Source organism: Sturnira hondurensis, unplaced genomic scaffold, assembly GCF_014824575.4.
Source record: "Sturnira hondurensis isolate 20B ecotype Veracruz unplaced genomic scaffold, ASM1482457v3 Scaffold0024805, whole genome shotgun sequence".
In the NCBI taxonomy this organism is placed as follows: domain Eukaryota; kingdom Metazoa; phylum Chordata; class Mammalia; order Chiroptera; family Phyllostomidae; genus Sturnira; species Sturnira hondurensis.
The window spans coordinates 3,412,036-3,429,654 of record NW_028097436.1 but is presented as its reverse complement, the minus strand read 5'-3'; the positions used below and the strand labels follow the sequence as shown (position 1 = coordinate 3,429,654).

The 17,619-nt window shown below is 35.9% G+C and overlaps 1 protein-coding gene across 2 annotated transcripts in view; it reads left to right on the top strand.

Moving 5' to 3' along the window:
• ST18 (ST18 C2H2C-type zinc finger transcription factor) overlaps positions 1–17,619 on the top strand; it is a 157,640-nt gene that overhangs the window by 83,783 nt on the left and 56,238 nt on the right. For both annotated transcript variants that reach the window (XM_037038670.1, XM_037038669.1), the window contains exons 8-9: positions 6,772–6,971; positions 13,858–14,649. In XM_037038670.1, coding sequence (XP_036894565.1) covers positions 6,772–6,971; positions 13,858–14,649 — 992 coding nt within the window. The remainder of the gene's footprint in view (positions 1–6,771; positions 6,972–13,857; positions 14,650–17,619) is intronic.

Here is a 17,619-nt window from a genome sequence, read left to right as displayed (position 1 = left end):
CATGGCCAGGGGTTCTGTCTCTACTAGGGCTGTTTATTGAGTAATGTATAATTCTTTACTGCAAATTTACTTGCTCCAGAAACCTGTGGTTCTGTGTTGTGATTCTTCCAGTAGATCTTGCCATAACCTGTTATCTTTTCCTTTTACTACAAATACCTTCAAACATACCATGTGTTCTATCAAATTTTATGTCCAACCAACATAGTGGATCCAGGACCTGCTCTATAGCTGTTTTGAAGCTGGTCACCTGCCTCATCACTCAATTCATGGGTCAGAGTGGTTTTTCCAAGTGTGGAATGCACTGTCCCCAGAACCTAAGTGGGTCAATCTGCCATGTGCTTTCTTCTCAGTGGTAGAAAGTGTAAAATTAAATCATTTGTCTTTTATTATGATAGGAACACTCAGAATGCCCCAGGCCAGTGAACCTCTAAAAATTTCAAGGATACGGTTGTGCCCCTGAATCTTCGTTGGTTTGTCTCCCACCCTAGGAACAACGATGTATTGCCAAAGCCTCTAAAATGACACTTTTTGCTAATCTGTTCTTCTTAACATGATGTCACCAATGTAATATACCAATGTGATGTTTTGTGGGATGTCCTGTTATCTACATCCCTTTAGAGTGTATTATGATGGAAAGCAAGAGAAAATTAACAGTTTTCAGCAAGACTATAGATCTGCACCTTTTTAAAAAAATTATTGGAATGCTAACTGCTCCTGCTTTTGCTCTCTGATAGGGATAGGAAAGAACATATTTGCCACGTTAGTGATTGCAAAACCCATATCTGAGTCTCTGTTAATCACTAAAATAAATATCACATATTTTAGTCTAGCAGATGCAGAAAGAACAATTATTTGTTTGAATTTGTGGCAGTTCACTGTTGATCACTGGGATCAATTTCATTGGGGTCCACACTTGTGAATTTAATGGGACAAATTTTAAGGACCATCAACCATATATTTTCTAAGTTTTAAGGGTAGTGCTAATTTTTGCCATGCCTTCTAGAGTATAAACCTGATTTACTATTTTGGTGATGAGAGGGAGACATTTTAGAGGTTTCCACTTACAATTACTACTTCATTAGCAAAGAAGTCAGTGCATGTTTTTGTATTTCTCTGGAGGTGAAAGAGCCAGAGCACTTCTTCATTTGTGTATCAGCTCTTTTGCGATGTGCCTGTTCACATCTTTTCCCCATTTTTATCTCGATTGTTATTTTCTTATTTATTTGGAAGATTTTTATATATCCTGTATTATAAGTTGTTAATAACTAATCCCACTGTGCTTTACTTTTTTACTCTTACTGATCTTTCAAAAACTGTTTTGAAGGGCATAATAGAAGGACATACATATCATAGGAGCAGAGCTCAATGAATCTTCACAAGGTGCACATGTTTGTGTAAACAGATCAAAGTAGAATATTGATAGGAAGTTCTACTTACTGGTTGTTATACATTGGTAAATGAAAGTTTTTGATTTTAGTGTATTCTAATTTGTCCTTTTCTTTAAATAATTGTTTTTTGTAAACTGCTTAAGAAATCTTTGCTAAGGTCATGAGGATATTGTCTCACGTTTTTTTCTAGAAGATTATTGTTTTACAGTGCATGTTTTGAATCCCTAGTCCTTCTGAAATTCTTTGTTGTGTATACTATAAGGTAGAAGTCAAAATGTTTTTTACCCCTCAGATAGATATATCCAATTGAACTAGTGCTATTCATTAAAGAACCACCCCTTCTCAAATGACACCTTTTTCATAAATTGACCACATATATGTGTATCTATTTCTGGACCTAATAGATGGAGCATCTATCTATTCTGTTTCATTGGTCTGTTTGTTGATCCTTGCCCCAATAATAACCTATTTTAAATACTACATATTTATGATAAACTTTGACACCCAAAACTACAACTCTTCCAACTTTGTTGTAGTTCTCCTTTGAGATTTTTGCTATCCCTAGGTCTTTACATTTTCATAACAATTTTAGAATTAACATGTTAATTTGGAAAAAATTCTTTTTGGCATTTTTTGAGGAATTGCATTGAATCTGATAGACAAACTTGGGTAGAACTCAAATCTTATAATATTGAATCTTTTATTCCATGAATATTTAATATTTTTCCATTTATGTATTTTTAGTTTTCTCAAAATGTCATTTGTTTTGTATAAATTTTACACACCTTTTGTTTTATTTATTCCTAGGTGTCCTTATTTCTATGTATTATAAGTGGCTTTATTTTTTAAGTTATTTTTCTATTTTTTATTGATGGTTATAGAAGTTCAAATAATTTTTAAAGTCATTTTCACTAAATTTACCTCCTTATTTTAATGTTTTAAATGTAGATTCTTTTGGGTTTTCCTGAAACACAATCATGTCTCTATAAACAATTTGAGTTTTTCTTTTTCAATCATCGTACCTTTTAAATTTTTTTAAAATTCAAATTCATACTTTCTGGTTTCTTTCCATCAGTCTGTGGTGTTCTGTCCAGTTAAAATAAATTAGTAAAAATATACACTATGGATTTTCCATGGAAATATTTGAGTACATGAATAGTTTTTTTGGACTCTGAGATTAATAACTTCAAATCATTTTTCTGTTATATCCTTTTGGTAGAAAGTGCTCAGAATATATTTATTGCTGAAACCACATTAAAAAAAATTCTTACCTGAGGACATGCTTGTTGATTTTAAAGAGAGGAGAAGGGGAGGAGAAAACAGAGTGAGAGAAACATGGAGGTGAGAGAGAAACTTTGGTTATCAAGTGTCCTGATCAGAAATTGAACCTGTGACCTTTCGGTTTGCAGGACAACACTCAACCAGCTGAGTCACACTGGCCATGGCTAAGGCCACATTTTAATTTAATTTTATTTTAAAATTTTTATGTTATTTTTCCCATTACCATTTAGTCCCCTTATACTCCCTTCCCTGTCACAATTTTTATACTGTTGTCCATGTCCATGAGCCATTTTTCCTTTTTGCTTAATTCCTCCACCCCTACCACATTTTAAAGTATTACATATCTTTTGAAAACTTGCACTGGAATTTATTACTGTGGAAAATAACCTGGAACCGTGTTCTGGAGCCTAGTGCTTATTGGATAGATTTTGGGGGTTTACAGTTCCTTAATATGTTCTACTTTTTTCCTGAAACCTGAAAAGTTAATAAACTTGACTTCTAAACATACTTCCAGCACTGAGTTTATTATTAATGTTATGTAAGTGTTGTTTTCTTCAATCATTTGTTGAATGCAATTTCAGTCATATATTGTCATCACAGGGTACACCATTTTGAATTCAAATTTGTGTTTCTAAATGCGAGTATTTTTCAAGTGTGTAACCAAAAATTCCCCTTGAGTAAAAATTCAGATATTTTAAAGATATTTTAATAACATCATAATGACAGGTTTGAAATATGGTGCATTGATAAAGTTCCCTGGAGGACTCTGGATGTTTAAAGCAATAGTTTGATTGAATAGAACAATAAATGCAGGGGTATTTTTTCCCTTTCTTTCTCATCTACTAGAAAAATATAGATAATAGAGCTCATTTATTTCTTTAACATTTCAGAGCTCTGCAGATGGGAAAACACAACCCAGTGGAAATTATTTCTGGCAACCTTGAGAAGATATGTTAGCATTTTGTGGCATTTCTTTCAGTGACATGTAAAGCATGGCTTTCCCTCATTGCAGTGTCACAGTGAAGTGTCACAATAAAGCCAAAATAGTGTGCCCTCAGGGAAAACTAGGAAAGGGACCATTTTCCATGCACACAAAAAGGGTAATATTTATTATAAAGCCTTTCATTTTAGCTCCAAATGCTGCCAGGACTGCAGCTACTTTGGAATGGAGAAGTGCACAGAGTGTGAGATTTAAAGCAAATGTTATATATAAATCTAATGTAATTTATGTAAATATAAATAATATGTAAAAAAGGAAAATGCACTTATGGACATACAAACATGCATAAATCTGCACAGTGTGCCAGGGAGATAGTTTGTGATTTTGCACAGCGGCAACATCAGCCTAATGTGGATGGAGTCCAATGAGCTCTTACCTGGGAGCCAGAGCAGCTCTGTCTTGACCTATTTTTCTCCTTAGCAGAAGATGTATTCTCTTTATCTACAACATGTAATATCAAAATTATTATCCTTGTTTGATGGATGAGGAATTTTGTCTTCTAAAACATTCAATTATTTGTTACAGATTACACAGCTAATATTACTTGAGGAATGTCATACACAGTATCAAATATAAACATATTTTAAGCTAAATTGTACTTTCAATAAAATCTTGTATTTCCCCCTTATCCTTGCATACTTATTAGTTGGACCCAAATACTAAACTTGATTTTTTTTTGCCATTAAATATCACTTCATTAGTTTCATTCTACTCCTCCATAATATGAACCTTCTGGGGTTTTAATTACATTTCACAATGTGTTTTTCATTGCTGCAACTCAGTAGCATCTCCAGGGCTAATGAGCATCATATATATCTGCACCCTAAGCATTGGGCAATGCCTTGTGATAGGCAGCTTCTTTCTAGTTAGAGAGGTGGCAGGTTTATCCAGGTACTGATTCACCCAGTTGTCAAATGGATATGGAAATTATCCAAATTCATTGTTCCGATTTGTCAACATGTAAGAGGGTGCAAGAGCCTTGAGGCCTACAGCCTGGGATTCATATATCAGCACCACCAACTACCAGATATGTGATTTGGGGAATGTAATTTGTCTTTGTAAGTAAATGTAGATAATGATGTTAACATACAAAGTTTGTAAGTGTCTTATCTTACAGGTAGTAGATGTGCGGCCTCATTCATCACCCCAACCATCAAAGAAAGAAATTACATTTTTCTGACTGACCAGTTCTTTTATCTACCCCTTTCACCCCATTTCCTTGATTAGTGTTTCCAGCACTGACAAATTTTCATCTTCATAAACTTTCTCAGCTTCTTTCCCAATACCAATGTTATGCTTCAATTGGTTTTTAGAATCCACTTACTTTTTTCTGGTTTAATTTCTGAATGACATTTTTCAGGACCCTCTTTCATTTTATATAAACCTTCTTAGTTTGACATAATGGTCTTATATTTTTTCTGAACATCTTGGAAATTCATTTGATTTTGGACACCTTGACTGCTTTAGGGAACTTCTTGAGCTCTTTTTACATATCTAGGAAGTTTATCTCCCTTCGATATGATTATTTCCCTCTTCCTTCAAAGGCCCATCCCCTTGACAAACAGGGCAAGTGTAAGGGTAGTTTTCTGTCTCTGTTCTTGCACTCATTATTTCATAACCACACGTTACAGGCTGTTTTCCTTGACAAGTCAGTAGGTCCAAGCCATGAAGTTTTTGTTTGCTTCAACCTTCTTGTAAACACATGTTTTTGCTTCATGGCCATCTGGTTGTATTCTCTTTTGCTCTATCTTCTGTACATAGTCACTTTAAATTGGGGCTCATCAGAGAAGTTTTGCGAAAACACAAAAGCTTATTTAGGAACTACATTGTTCTCCTCAGAAAAGTTCCAAATTCTCCAATTCTAATTATTTCTTGAGAAATGTTTAACCCTCTTCAGTAATATTTCCTTCCAGAATCTTTTTTTCTTAGAAGGAATACCACATTTTTTTCCTCTAAAGGTTTAGTCTTCTAAATCCAAGGATTCTCATATGACTATAATCAAATAATTGTCATGAATCAGCCACGATCTTTGCATTGGTGTTTCTAAGAGAATAATTTGAGGCCTTTATCTATTTAGTATTATTACTAAGTACTTAATCATTTTTAGTGATGGAGTAAGTAATACCGTATTACTTTGAGTCTAGGATTCTCTCTTCTGGATATTTCACCTAAAGTTGTTGCATTTTAGTTCCTAGAACATTTAATAAGTATCTCTCATAGACTTACTGATAGATAAAACCTCTTGTCTTCCTGAATCTGGCTTGCCAAGGCAATATTTGTCTTAACTTCAATACACAGAGATATCTATATAAATTCTGAGTGCACTGTATGTAGGAAATCTATTTTGAAAGGGACCCCTTCAGGAGCATTTTCAAATAAAAAAAAACATATGAGAACAGGAGTAAGAGTAAACTGTAGTCCATTTTTGTAAAATCCAATCTTATTTCTCCTCCTTTTGTATGTTTGTTCTGTGTGCCAAATGGGTGAGAATCAAAAGATAGAATGCCATGCAGCATCTTTTCAGTTTTGTGTGTGTATGAGTAGAAATGGGTTGATGAAATGTTCAAAACTTGCCCTTTCTGTTTCTGCTCCTTTCTTTCAAGTTAAAGCTCAGGGTGTGGCAACTCAAGTTGATGTGCAACTGTGGCAGAGATAAGCAGTTTGGGTGGCAAACAGCTATTGAAAAACCTTGCAATTTATCCATACTGGACATTTTTTTTTGTATCTGCTGGTATATTTTTCACATTAGCTGTTTCTTAGGATTAGCAGACTAGCGCAAATCTTGTTTCATCCCTCCCTGAGTATTTAGTGTACTACCAAGCAAAGCACAGATTAACATATGCTTACTCAGGATTAAGGAAGATTTTTTTAAACTCTTTTAATAGGCAGTAAGATAGAATCCACAGTCGATTCAATGGATGGGTTTGAGTTTTTTTGTATGCTTGTTTGGTTTGGTTTGGGGTTTTTTGTTTGTGTGCCAACAAGAAATCCTAAACATTTAGTCCCAAGTTTCCACAGATTTGGGGTTAGCTGCATGAATATGAAAAGGCAAATAACAATAAACTATTTTACCATGTTCTTAATTTGCCTCAATCACTACAGTGCTGCATACAATAGTTCCACGGTGAAGAAGAGGAGAGCTGAAGAGCAGGCCTTGGGTGTTCCTGTCAACAAGAGAAAATCCTTGCTGATGAAGCCCCGACACTACAGCCCGAACATGAATGGCAAGGAAGAGCGTGACTCCAGGACCGAGGCGGAGGAGGATGATGGCCTTCTGGAAACGGACGCTCACCCTAGCACAGGTAGCAAGGAGCAGCCCAAACTTATGTGGAACACACGGCTTGTATGTTTTAATTTAGGAACAAAATTAAACATCCATTTCACTCACAATCCATCCTTTGGGGGCTCATTTCTTTGATTCTTACTCGAGGATATATTTATTGATTTTCGAGAAAGAGGAAACGTGAGAGAGAGACAGAGAAATATCTATCGCTTGTCTCCCAGACATTCCCCAACTGGAGATGGAAACTGCAACTAGGTAGTGCCCTGACAGGGAATTGAACCTGACACCATTTGGCGTATGAGAAGATGCTCCAACCAACTGAGCTACTGGGTCCTGGCTACTGAGGGCTGATTGTAATCTGGAACTATGGAATGTCTAAAGATAAGCACCAGAGAGTTCTTTGCTTGAGTTCATTTTCAAAATGCAGGGTTGGACTTTGCCTCCTTTTGAAGAATGTAGAAGATACTAAGCCTTAAAGTTGAAGAATACCTTGACTCCTAAATAGGGCAGATTTCTAATGCTTAAAGAACCTTCCAAAATAAAAGGACAAATTTAACCTTTACGATTTTTAAGATATGACACATAAGTAAAGCATTTGTTTTTATTTCATAACATATATTGAATTATTTAGTTATATTTGGTGACAACAACATGGACCAATGCAGGTGAACCATGATCTTAATATTTTCAACATTTTAAAAATAAATATTTATAACAGTGGACTGCAGAAGGGACCTAAACTTGTCAGTCTAGCATCTCCTTCAGTAAAAAAATGATATATTATAGAAAATGTATCACTATGCCCATTATTTTCAAAATAGATAATTTTAACTTACCTGTAAGCACACATTGTTTCATGAATTCAATTCTGCAGTCACTCATTAAATGCAGTTTGCATTCTAAGTGATCTGTAGTTACACCTTCAGAATTTTCAGATGTTTCTCCTCAGGTCAGTTACCCCCAGTTGTTCCTGACAGTCACAGTGCTTCTAGGTGTCAGAATATCACCAACCGCTTAATGCATGAGGCCGAAATTGAAGGACATGCAAAATATCTAAAAAAATTCATGAAAAAGAAAATGGAAACTTAGATCTTGACTTATTAGAAGGTGAAATCAGGTGTATGGATGTTCTATTAAAATAAACTTTTTTTTCAAAATGCAGCATTATATGAATCAAAATACACAATGTAGTTTGTTTTTTTTGAAAAGACTATATTACACAGACCAAAAGTAATGAGTTTTAGATTGTAAATATCTATTGTATATGGAATTATAGTAATAGATGCTAACAGAAAAGGTATAAAAGTGCATTGACTAAGTGAGCACAAATCTCAGATGAGAATCAACAGATCTCCAGTAATCTTGGCTTGCAAGTAGTTTGAGATTCTGTAAACACTAAGTTGTGTTCTGATTTGTCAATGTTTAAGTAAATTTTCTGACTTTTCTATGTTTAACATATGACTTAGAGCCTGTTGGCTCATCTGTAAATTATAGTCATCCATTACTTCTTTTGTTTCCTTGAGCTGGTTAGAATTGTGTTGATTCATGAAAATTGCAGATTGAATCTAGAAAGTCTTTGAATCAGTGTGGTTAGACTTGAAATGTATCTGTCCACTGATTCTATTATATTTGTGTGATCAATGTAGGTGCTTAATATTAACCAAGAAAATATATTGTCAGAATGTTTTCAGCTAAAATTTCAGTTGTAAACACTACTGGACATCTATTTTCAAGTTCAAAAATGTTACCTAGTATCTACGTTTAGTACTGGATCCACCACTAATAGCAGTGAATATCCTGAAATTCTAGCAGCAGGGCCATCATTTTTGAATTTTTAATATATTCTAGGCACATAAATTATATCATTTAATCTACCCAACAATGACATGATATATGCATGATTATGGACACAATTTTACAGATATTATCATTAAGGACCAAAGAGATTTAATGTTTAAGGTAATGCAGCTTACAAATATTAAAAAGAACATAATTACAAAAAGTTGAAGGACAAGCAAAATAATTATTTCTCAGCTAACCATGCTTCGTAATCTAATTCTCTCAAAGCTATGACTACCTTTAGAAATCAGACTGGGCAAAGTTCTTCAAAAATTAAATGAACATTTCCAGAAATGGCAGGTCACAGTTTCGTCAATCTCTGGTCAAAAGAGCAAAACTCTAAGTTATCTTGAATCCTTTGAGGAAGTTACCCCTCACCCTCCAGAAGTAATGAGAGCTAAGGCAGTGCCCAAAACCAGTGTAAGGGCTCTTCATCTCTCATTTTACTGACTCCTGGTACCCCAAGTTCTTTACTTGGCCAGGTATTGCTCAGTTGCATTGTCATTAGGTAGTTCAATGGTGAAGAGAGTGTATAAAGCTCATGAAAGCTCAAATCATGAGCTTGTACCCATTTAATGGCAAAACTATACCCCATTCCCTCAACCGGCTATTTTTCAAAGAGCTGCAGGCGGATATTGAGGGCCATGGACAGAGCCGTGCAGATACACCTTCTTAACTGGAGCAAAGAGAAAACTATCAGTTGGAGGGACAAGTATACACTTTCTCAATAGAGACAAGGAAAGAAGGGTCAGCTCAAAGTGAGATTAACCTACTGTGGAATCCCTCACTTATGACTCCAGGATTTCTGTGTCCAGAAATAATACTTCTATTATATATTATCTCTCAACAAATAGCAAATAAGAGAAAAACTACTCCAAGTTTAGAATGTTAGAAGACAAAATTTATTTTTCTGAGACTTCTTTCCAGCCACATTTATATATTAAAGAAGCCTAGAAAACTAATTTACTATGAAAGTAACTTAGGTATAGAAACAGAATAAAAATATAATATAATAAAACCCAGTTACACTTAAAGAGTCTAATACAAATGTGTTGTTATTTTCAGAGGATTTCCTTTGTTTAGGTGCTTTGATGCAAAAGAGCTGACATATTTGCAAGAATCCATTAGCATAGACCTTCTAGGATTACCAGTACCTTAGGGTAGAGACTTTGGTTTAAAATAAATAAACAAATGTGAACTTTTACACCTCAGGCAAAAATGTTTATTATTTTTTTCACTCTAGAAGGAGGTGTCCCAGCTCCAGCCCCTTCAACCTCACCACATTGTGAAATGTACTCAGTACCCAGAAAGGGCTGTCCTTGGTAACTGTCCAACTCTGACTGCTCTTGAAAGTGCAACCTAGGAATTTCCTGACCTATATTGTTGTGATATTACGAAAGTAGATGTGGAGTTATTTGCTAGTTTTTGTTTTATTGTTATATTTGTTTTCATGTATTTTTATTTATAATCTTGGAGTCTTTGTTTTTTCATTGTAAGTTACCTAATAACCCCTCTATAAATTATATGCTAATATCCCCTCTATAATTAATTCTTGAAAATATTCAAACCTGAGAAAATAATAGGCTACTAGTATTCTGAACAGGTTCTCCTCAGGGTTTCTGTATTTTGTAAATGTCAACTGTGATATTCAACATTACTAAGTTGTGGAATCTGGGGGTTGCTTGTTACAGAGGGACAAACATGGAGCTAGGAGGTCATGGCCGTGGCCCTAAATCTCAGGCGCCTACTGGCTAGCTGTGTGATTGAATATGCCCTTAGCTCTTTCAAAACCATAGTTTTTTTTCTGTAAAGTGGACTAGAAGGTACCTTTCTTGCAGTTATCATGAAACAAAATAAAGAATTGAATACCAGGCCAAAAACATATCAGTTTATTGTCCTAGGATCATTTGATCATTGCATCATTGAATCCAATCATTGGATCTTCCTCATTCTAAAGACAAGGGAAGTTAGGAACCCAGGACTCACAAGACATGGTCCTGAAAAGATCACTCAGGCAGCTAGAGGGCAGCTGGCCCAACATCCCCAGTCTCTGGATCTCATACCCGTGAAGGTTTCCCCCCACATTGTGCAGTTTCTCAGGGCAGTTGGTGAACGTTGCCATAGCATGTGTGGTGTGGTGTTAACCAGGATGAATTTTCTTTACACTGCATATTGTACCCTTTCACAGGGCTTAGTTTCACTACTGAATTCTAAATAAAAGAAAAAAACAAGCCCCACCTCATTTATGTGGTGGGCCCTGCATATTCTCTGCCTTTACTATCATCTAAAATAGTATTTAGTGAAGGAGGAAGATAGGCATCATTTACTGATACCTGTTGGGTGTCACTTGCTTTCCATGTGCCCCTGTGTGACGTCTACAGTGTGACATCTACAGAGCGCCTCACTGTATGAGTAAAGATGCCAAGATCAGACATGTTAAGGGCCCTGTGTACTTTGAACAGAGACAAGTGCCGGGTGCAGAATCAAACCTAGGTGGCTCTGACTTTAAAAGCAGGTGTTTTTTAGTGATTTCAGTGGCAAAAGCACAACAGGCACTAGTTTCTATTTTCACCAGGGAAAATAGAACCACACCAGTATGAAAAAAGTAGGCAGCCCATTACCAAGCTAGAAGAAACAAGTGTCTCGTCACAGATCTGTCAAGTTAGAAAACTTACTCAACTTTTTTCCCCCATATAATTACAGTAAAAGCTGGAGGGGTACGTAGAAAGTTGGTTTGCAGACCATCCCTGGAAACTATCCCTTGCGATGCACGTAGGCACAGCTATCGGCAGGACTCCTCTTTTTCTGAAGAATAATTAATAAATATTTTCTTTTAGCATATAACAAACAGTTGAACCAAGCAATTATGTAAACTGGAAATGACCCAAAATGCTAGCAGTTGGCAGCAACACAGTGAAGTGCATTGTCGTGCACATGTGCATTTTTGTCACTTCTGCCTCTCTGGTGATCTGCACTTAATAGGAATATTTTAAACTATGTAGCTAAGCAACAGAGGTAATTGTTGCTTTCTAGAGCTTTTGTTAGCACTCTACCACAGCCCAAATATGCATAATTAGGTATAATGTCTATAAATCATTATTGTACACATGTGGGTAGTTAAGTGGAGTGAGAGAATAGTTCAATGAATTGAGCATATTCACTGAAAATGCTTTTTATTTGTTTTCTGTAGTTCATAATACTTTAAAATTATCATAACCCTTTACACTTTCTCTTAATCACCAACCGTGATATTGAGAAAAACTTCATTTGCATTTTAGACTATGTTTAATATATTATTTAAACCTGGAGTTCCTCTGATATGAATTCAGGAGAGGATAGACCATCCTATCAAATATTATGTGCTTGTTTATACAGCCTCTTTTCTAGGAAGTAAAATGTTAAATTTTTCAGTTTATGTTGAATAGATCCCAACAAAAGACTGCACCCTATAATCAGCATTATTTAAAGGGGCTAGTGTTGTGACTAAATTCTTCCCTTCATCCAAAAATGCTTTTAGTTACTATGGCAATATTTACTTGATCCTGGCAGTCCAGTGTTGATTTAGGGAGATAATTACCAGAAAGGAAGATGATGGAGATGTATTTTTGAGTGTCCTTGTCAGAGACAATGTTTATTAAAAAAATTAAATGAAACAAAAAAAGGCTCATTGTCTTCTGCACAGACACCCTCACCCACAGTCCTCACAGTGGATGGCTCTGCTTTCCCTCCAAAGATGTTTATTAGCACAGAATGCACTTCTCTTGGTGTCTGTAGCAATCTTCAAGGTGGCTTATTATTTTGTGTTGCCCATCCCCCACCCTGCCTTTTGAGACACAGAAAGGGTCCTCTTCCTTCTTCTTTTTTTGTTATAGTGTTCATTAAGAGCAACATTGCTGGGATGTCTGGTGCATTTCACAGCCTGGTGTGTGCTGGGTACCTTCCTCCCCAGAGTCTCCTTATGCTGGGCACGGATTAGGTCACCAAAGAAGCTGCACCATTAATCGGTGTGTTTGCACTGGGATTAAGACACACACACACACACACACACACACACACACACACAGGTTTTATCACCTGAACTAGGCCATGGCCGAGGATGAAAGTGAGTGACACTAACAACTGCACTGGATGGAACAACAGAGGTCCAGGAGACTGCCCTTGACAGCCTGGCACTTGGGAGCCTCTTCTTGGTCATGCGGCTCCTTCACTCTCAAGACTCCAGCTGGCTCTGTACTGAGAATAACTAGTTAATATTCAACATCCTCTGACCATCCTCATCTCTTGTCTCATTTGCTTTTTACACACATGCACAAAGTACCAGACCAGAAAATGTGTTACTATTTAAGATATTATTCTATTGTGCTAATTTTCCCATTCACTTGTATTTCCCTCCGCATGGAATTTTTGCATATGATGATTAGGAAAGTAGTCAAGAAGTCTCGAAAGTCTTCAGAACTTTTTGGGTTTTCATCATGTACATGTATTTTGTATGTTAACTAAAATTCCATAAAATCTGAAAATATATTGGAAAAACTACAAAGGCAGAAAACATAAACAAACTAAACTTTGAAAATATATTGCCATGCTAACAGAGAAATATGATGACTGTTTCCTTCATAATGTATATTATTGTACATATTTGATTTTCTTCTAGGTGACTAAGCATGAAATATAAGAGGTACAGTAACAGTGATTTCACATTCAACATTCTGTTACTGTTACATATCTATTTCAGCACACTAGAACCACTCGGTTCTTAATATACTGAGAATTCTAATAGCTCACATCTTTAAAGGTAATTCTCAGAATATGAAGGTCTAAGCTTTGTTTTGTTTTGTTTTAAAAAGTTGCACATTTTCCCCCTAGTGTTTTAAAAATTGATAGAGCCTTCACATTTACACATTGCATATATTATGTATACATATGCATGTATGTATTATGTATATTTCCTTAAAATATTTTTTTAAATTTTCTTAAGTAATTTAAAATTATTACATAAATGTAAATAATCTTCTTTAACTATGTTTTGTTCTTGTTTTTTAAATATTGGTTTTCTTTTTCCATAGAAGAAATCATGATAAAACCTACAGATGAGAGTTTTCATTCTACTGCACAAGAAAAGTCCAATGGGAAGGAAGACAGATATGGCTGTTACCGAGAGCTCATGGTCAAATCTTTAATGCACTTGGGGAAATTTGAAAAAAATGCATCTATTCAGACTGTAAATGAAAACTTAAATGACAGCGGCATCCAGTCTCTAAAAGCAGAGAGTGATGAAGTAGATGAGTGCTTTATGATTCATTCTGATGATGGAAAAGACAAAATGAATGACTCCCAGCTGAGATTCTGCTCCTCCGATGACAATGAAAGTAACTCTGAAAGTGCAGAGAATGGCTGGGATAGTGGCTCTAACTTCTCAGAAGAAACCAAACCACATAGAGTCCCAAAGTATATTTTAGTGGATAATAGGAAAGACATATTGGAAGTTACTGAAATAAAAAGTGAAGGTGACAAATTTCTCTCTTGTGAAAATAGGTGTGATTCTGAAACTGAAAGGAGAGACCCACAGGATGCTCACATGGAACCATTGGATGGCAAAGGCCAGGCCTCATTCTCTGGGGCTGAGGAAGATGATAATCAGTGCCTGGCATCAATGACAGAAGAGTCTGTTGACCTGGAGAAAGCGAAGGGGAACTTAAGTTTGCTGGAGCATGCAATTGCTCTGCAGGCTGAGCGTGGCTGTGTTTTCCACAACACCTACAAAGAGTTGGACAGGTTTCTACTGGAGCACCTAGCAGGGGAAAAGAAACAAACCAAAGTTATTGACATGGGTGGAAGACAAATCTTTACCAATAAACGTAAGACATGTTTTTTGCATTTATTTTATAAATAAAATTTCTCTAGGATGGGGAAAAATTATCAACACTTGATTACTTCTTCCTGGTAGCTTTTTTGACAACTTAACACAACTTAAAACCTAATTTGTATTATAAAATGAGCAATTTCATTTTGTTTTTCTACTCTCTAAATTGTTTTCAGAACAAGTTGGGTCAGTTTTGCAGTGTTCTCACACATCATAAAAGAATCATTGCCTCTATTTCTTTTAATTTGACTGCTGTTTAAAAGTACATAGTACTTTTTTAAAAGTACTTAATTGGATGGTAGAAGTATGTTAGTATTTATTGGATTTTAAATCATTGTATTAGTCAAATCAATTCCAGGAATTTATTTTTAATTTCCCACCTTCTTTCTGAGATCATCTGGCTGTCTTTAAGCTTCAAAATAATGTCAAACTACTTGCAAGTCAGGCAGGATGATCTGTCTGATCCTTCTCAGGATAAAAGTGGCTGTTAATCCTTTCATAAGTCGATGCTTTTTGCAAGCTCTCTATCTCAGAGTCCACATTATATCTGAGCCAAGCTTGAATAAGAGAGTAAATATGCTTAAATTGTTCCTCAAACTTTAGGAAAATTGTGCCCTCTCCTACCTAAAGATAAACCCCTTCCCCACCCCAGCCCCAGCCTTGTACTAGGTGGGCTCACTGATGATTCTCACAGTTAGGTGGAGTTTCACAAATGGTGGTACTTTAGTGCCTAGAAGGCTTGTTTAAGATAAGTACTTTCAGGATCCCCTCAGACTCGCTGCTTCAGAACTTGACTTTTTTTAAAGCAAATGTGTCAGAAGACATTTGGAAACCCTAAAGTCTGATAACCACAGAATTACAGAAAATCAAGCTTGTGGCCCCAAAGTTGTGCTTATGAGAGATGTTCTGGTTGCTGATATTTATGCAGAAATGAGTGATATATTTTGTCATTTTAAGTTCATTTTAGTACTCACCTGAAATCTTGTCTGATATTGTCTTGCAGCTCAGACCTGAGAAAACAAAAAAGAGTAAAATAATGTCATGTAGTAAGTAACAAGATAATGCCAAGTAACATACTGCCAGGGTTGGGATGGGGACAGAATATTAGTGAACAGTGTATGATTTGGTACAGGATACTTAGCTCTGTGCACTCCACTAATATACAACTATTAACTGACCTGCATGTTTTCTTTTCAAATGAACTCAAAATCAGAAAAAATGAAATTTACTTCAAATTTCCCCAACCCTTAATATCTAATATACTATATTTCATTCAATTTAAGATATAGTTTCCCAGTTCAGTATCTCTGAAATCAGAAGGATGTGCCATAATTTAATTTAATTATTTTTTTCTTTTTAACTAGTACACAAAATGATGTTGCATCTTACAATTAATGAAATCTTCCAGCCAATGAAATCCATTATTTGGAGGAATTTTTACTATTTGTGTTATAGCTTAAAATATTTGATGATCCTTTGGTCAATTTTGTAAAACTTTTGAAACCTTTTGTAGTTTAAAAATTAACAAGGCTATAGAATCTGTGCTTGTAGACATGGGTCATGTTGGAGATTTACTGAATTACTCATTCAGCTGCATGAGTCAATAGTGTATCTTATGGTATGCAGCATGGTCCTGCCTTGGTATGTTAAAAGCCTATGCTAGGAGATCCAGAACAGATTAGTATAAAATAGAGGGAAAAAGTAAAACTCGGGAAACTATAGACATAGCTTAGAGAATGCTTACAGAGTCCCAGTGGAGTATTCACTTTCCTGTTCCTTTTTCCAGATTTGGGAGGCAATAGGGTTGGGGACACTTTTTTCTCTGGCATGCATTCCATGCTTCCAAGTCAACACTTTTTACAAATGATAGTCATGCTCTTCCAAATACCATCCTAGTTTTCTGTATGTGATGGGCATGTGACTACTGTTAATGAGAGAACAGGAAGATTTTAAAATATCATTTTATCCAAGCCTTCAAATGAGTCAACAATTCTAAAATTAAAAAAATAAAAAGTTTGGCTATCCTTTTTGCTAGCAAGCATCTAGTGAGCCTTTAGGCCACAATATAAGTAGAGTCATCATGTAATTTATTATACAGCATAGGGCACTAGGATGAAGGGGAGTGATATGAACAGTCGAACATGTATATCAGGTGTGAATAGGACAGTCCCAGACAAACCAGTATATCAGGTCACCAGGGTATAAGGTCATTATGCAGCATTTCACAAAGAAAATCAAAGAAGGGGAGCCAGGGGGCCTGTGAGTCACTGGAGCTCTGGCTTCTTATCCTGTGAACAGGTTCTGCCCTATAGAGCATTTCATCAGCATCATTGTTTCACCCACAGAGAAGAGCCTGGCAGACAAAGGTGCCTGATGGACTGTCAGTGGACCATACCTGGTCAGGTGCCAGCCCTGCCTTATCTCCCACACCCTCTCTGGCTTCCTGTAGACAAATAGTGTGGCAAGGAGGAGAAACACTCGACGCCAAACCTTTTAGTGTGGTTTAGAAATGTGTCCTCACCTGGATGAGATCCAGGAGAGGAAAGGCACCAAAATACATATTGCTTCTCCTTTTTTCTAATTCACTCCCACATAGTGTCAAACCTCCTAATTTCACTAGCATCAAACTTCCAGGAATTTGACTAACAGTTTACAGACAGTACATGCCCAAATCAACTTGAAATTAGACAACATTTTTGAATTAAATAAAATCTATATCCTTAAAAATCATAGAATATATGTCAAAGCTCTTAATATGCCTTTTTATCTCTTACAGAAAACAGAGTATATTCTCTTTATCATTGCATTTAAGTGCTGTCTCTCATGAAACAAAAATGCCTGCTACTCAAGGCATTCCTATCTAGTGGCTATTCATTTCTCACTTAAAATTTAGAGCTTTCTTTCTGCTCCTCCCTCCTTCTCCCCACCCTCCCTGTATCGCAGCTTGAAGGATCCCTGGTTCCTC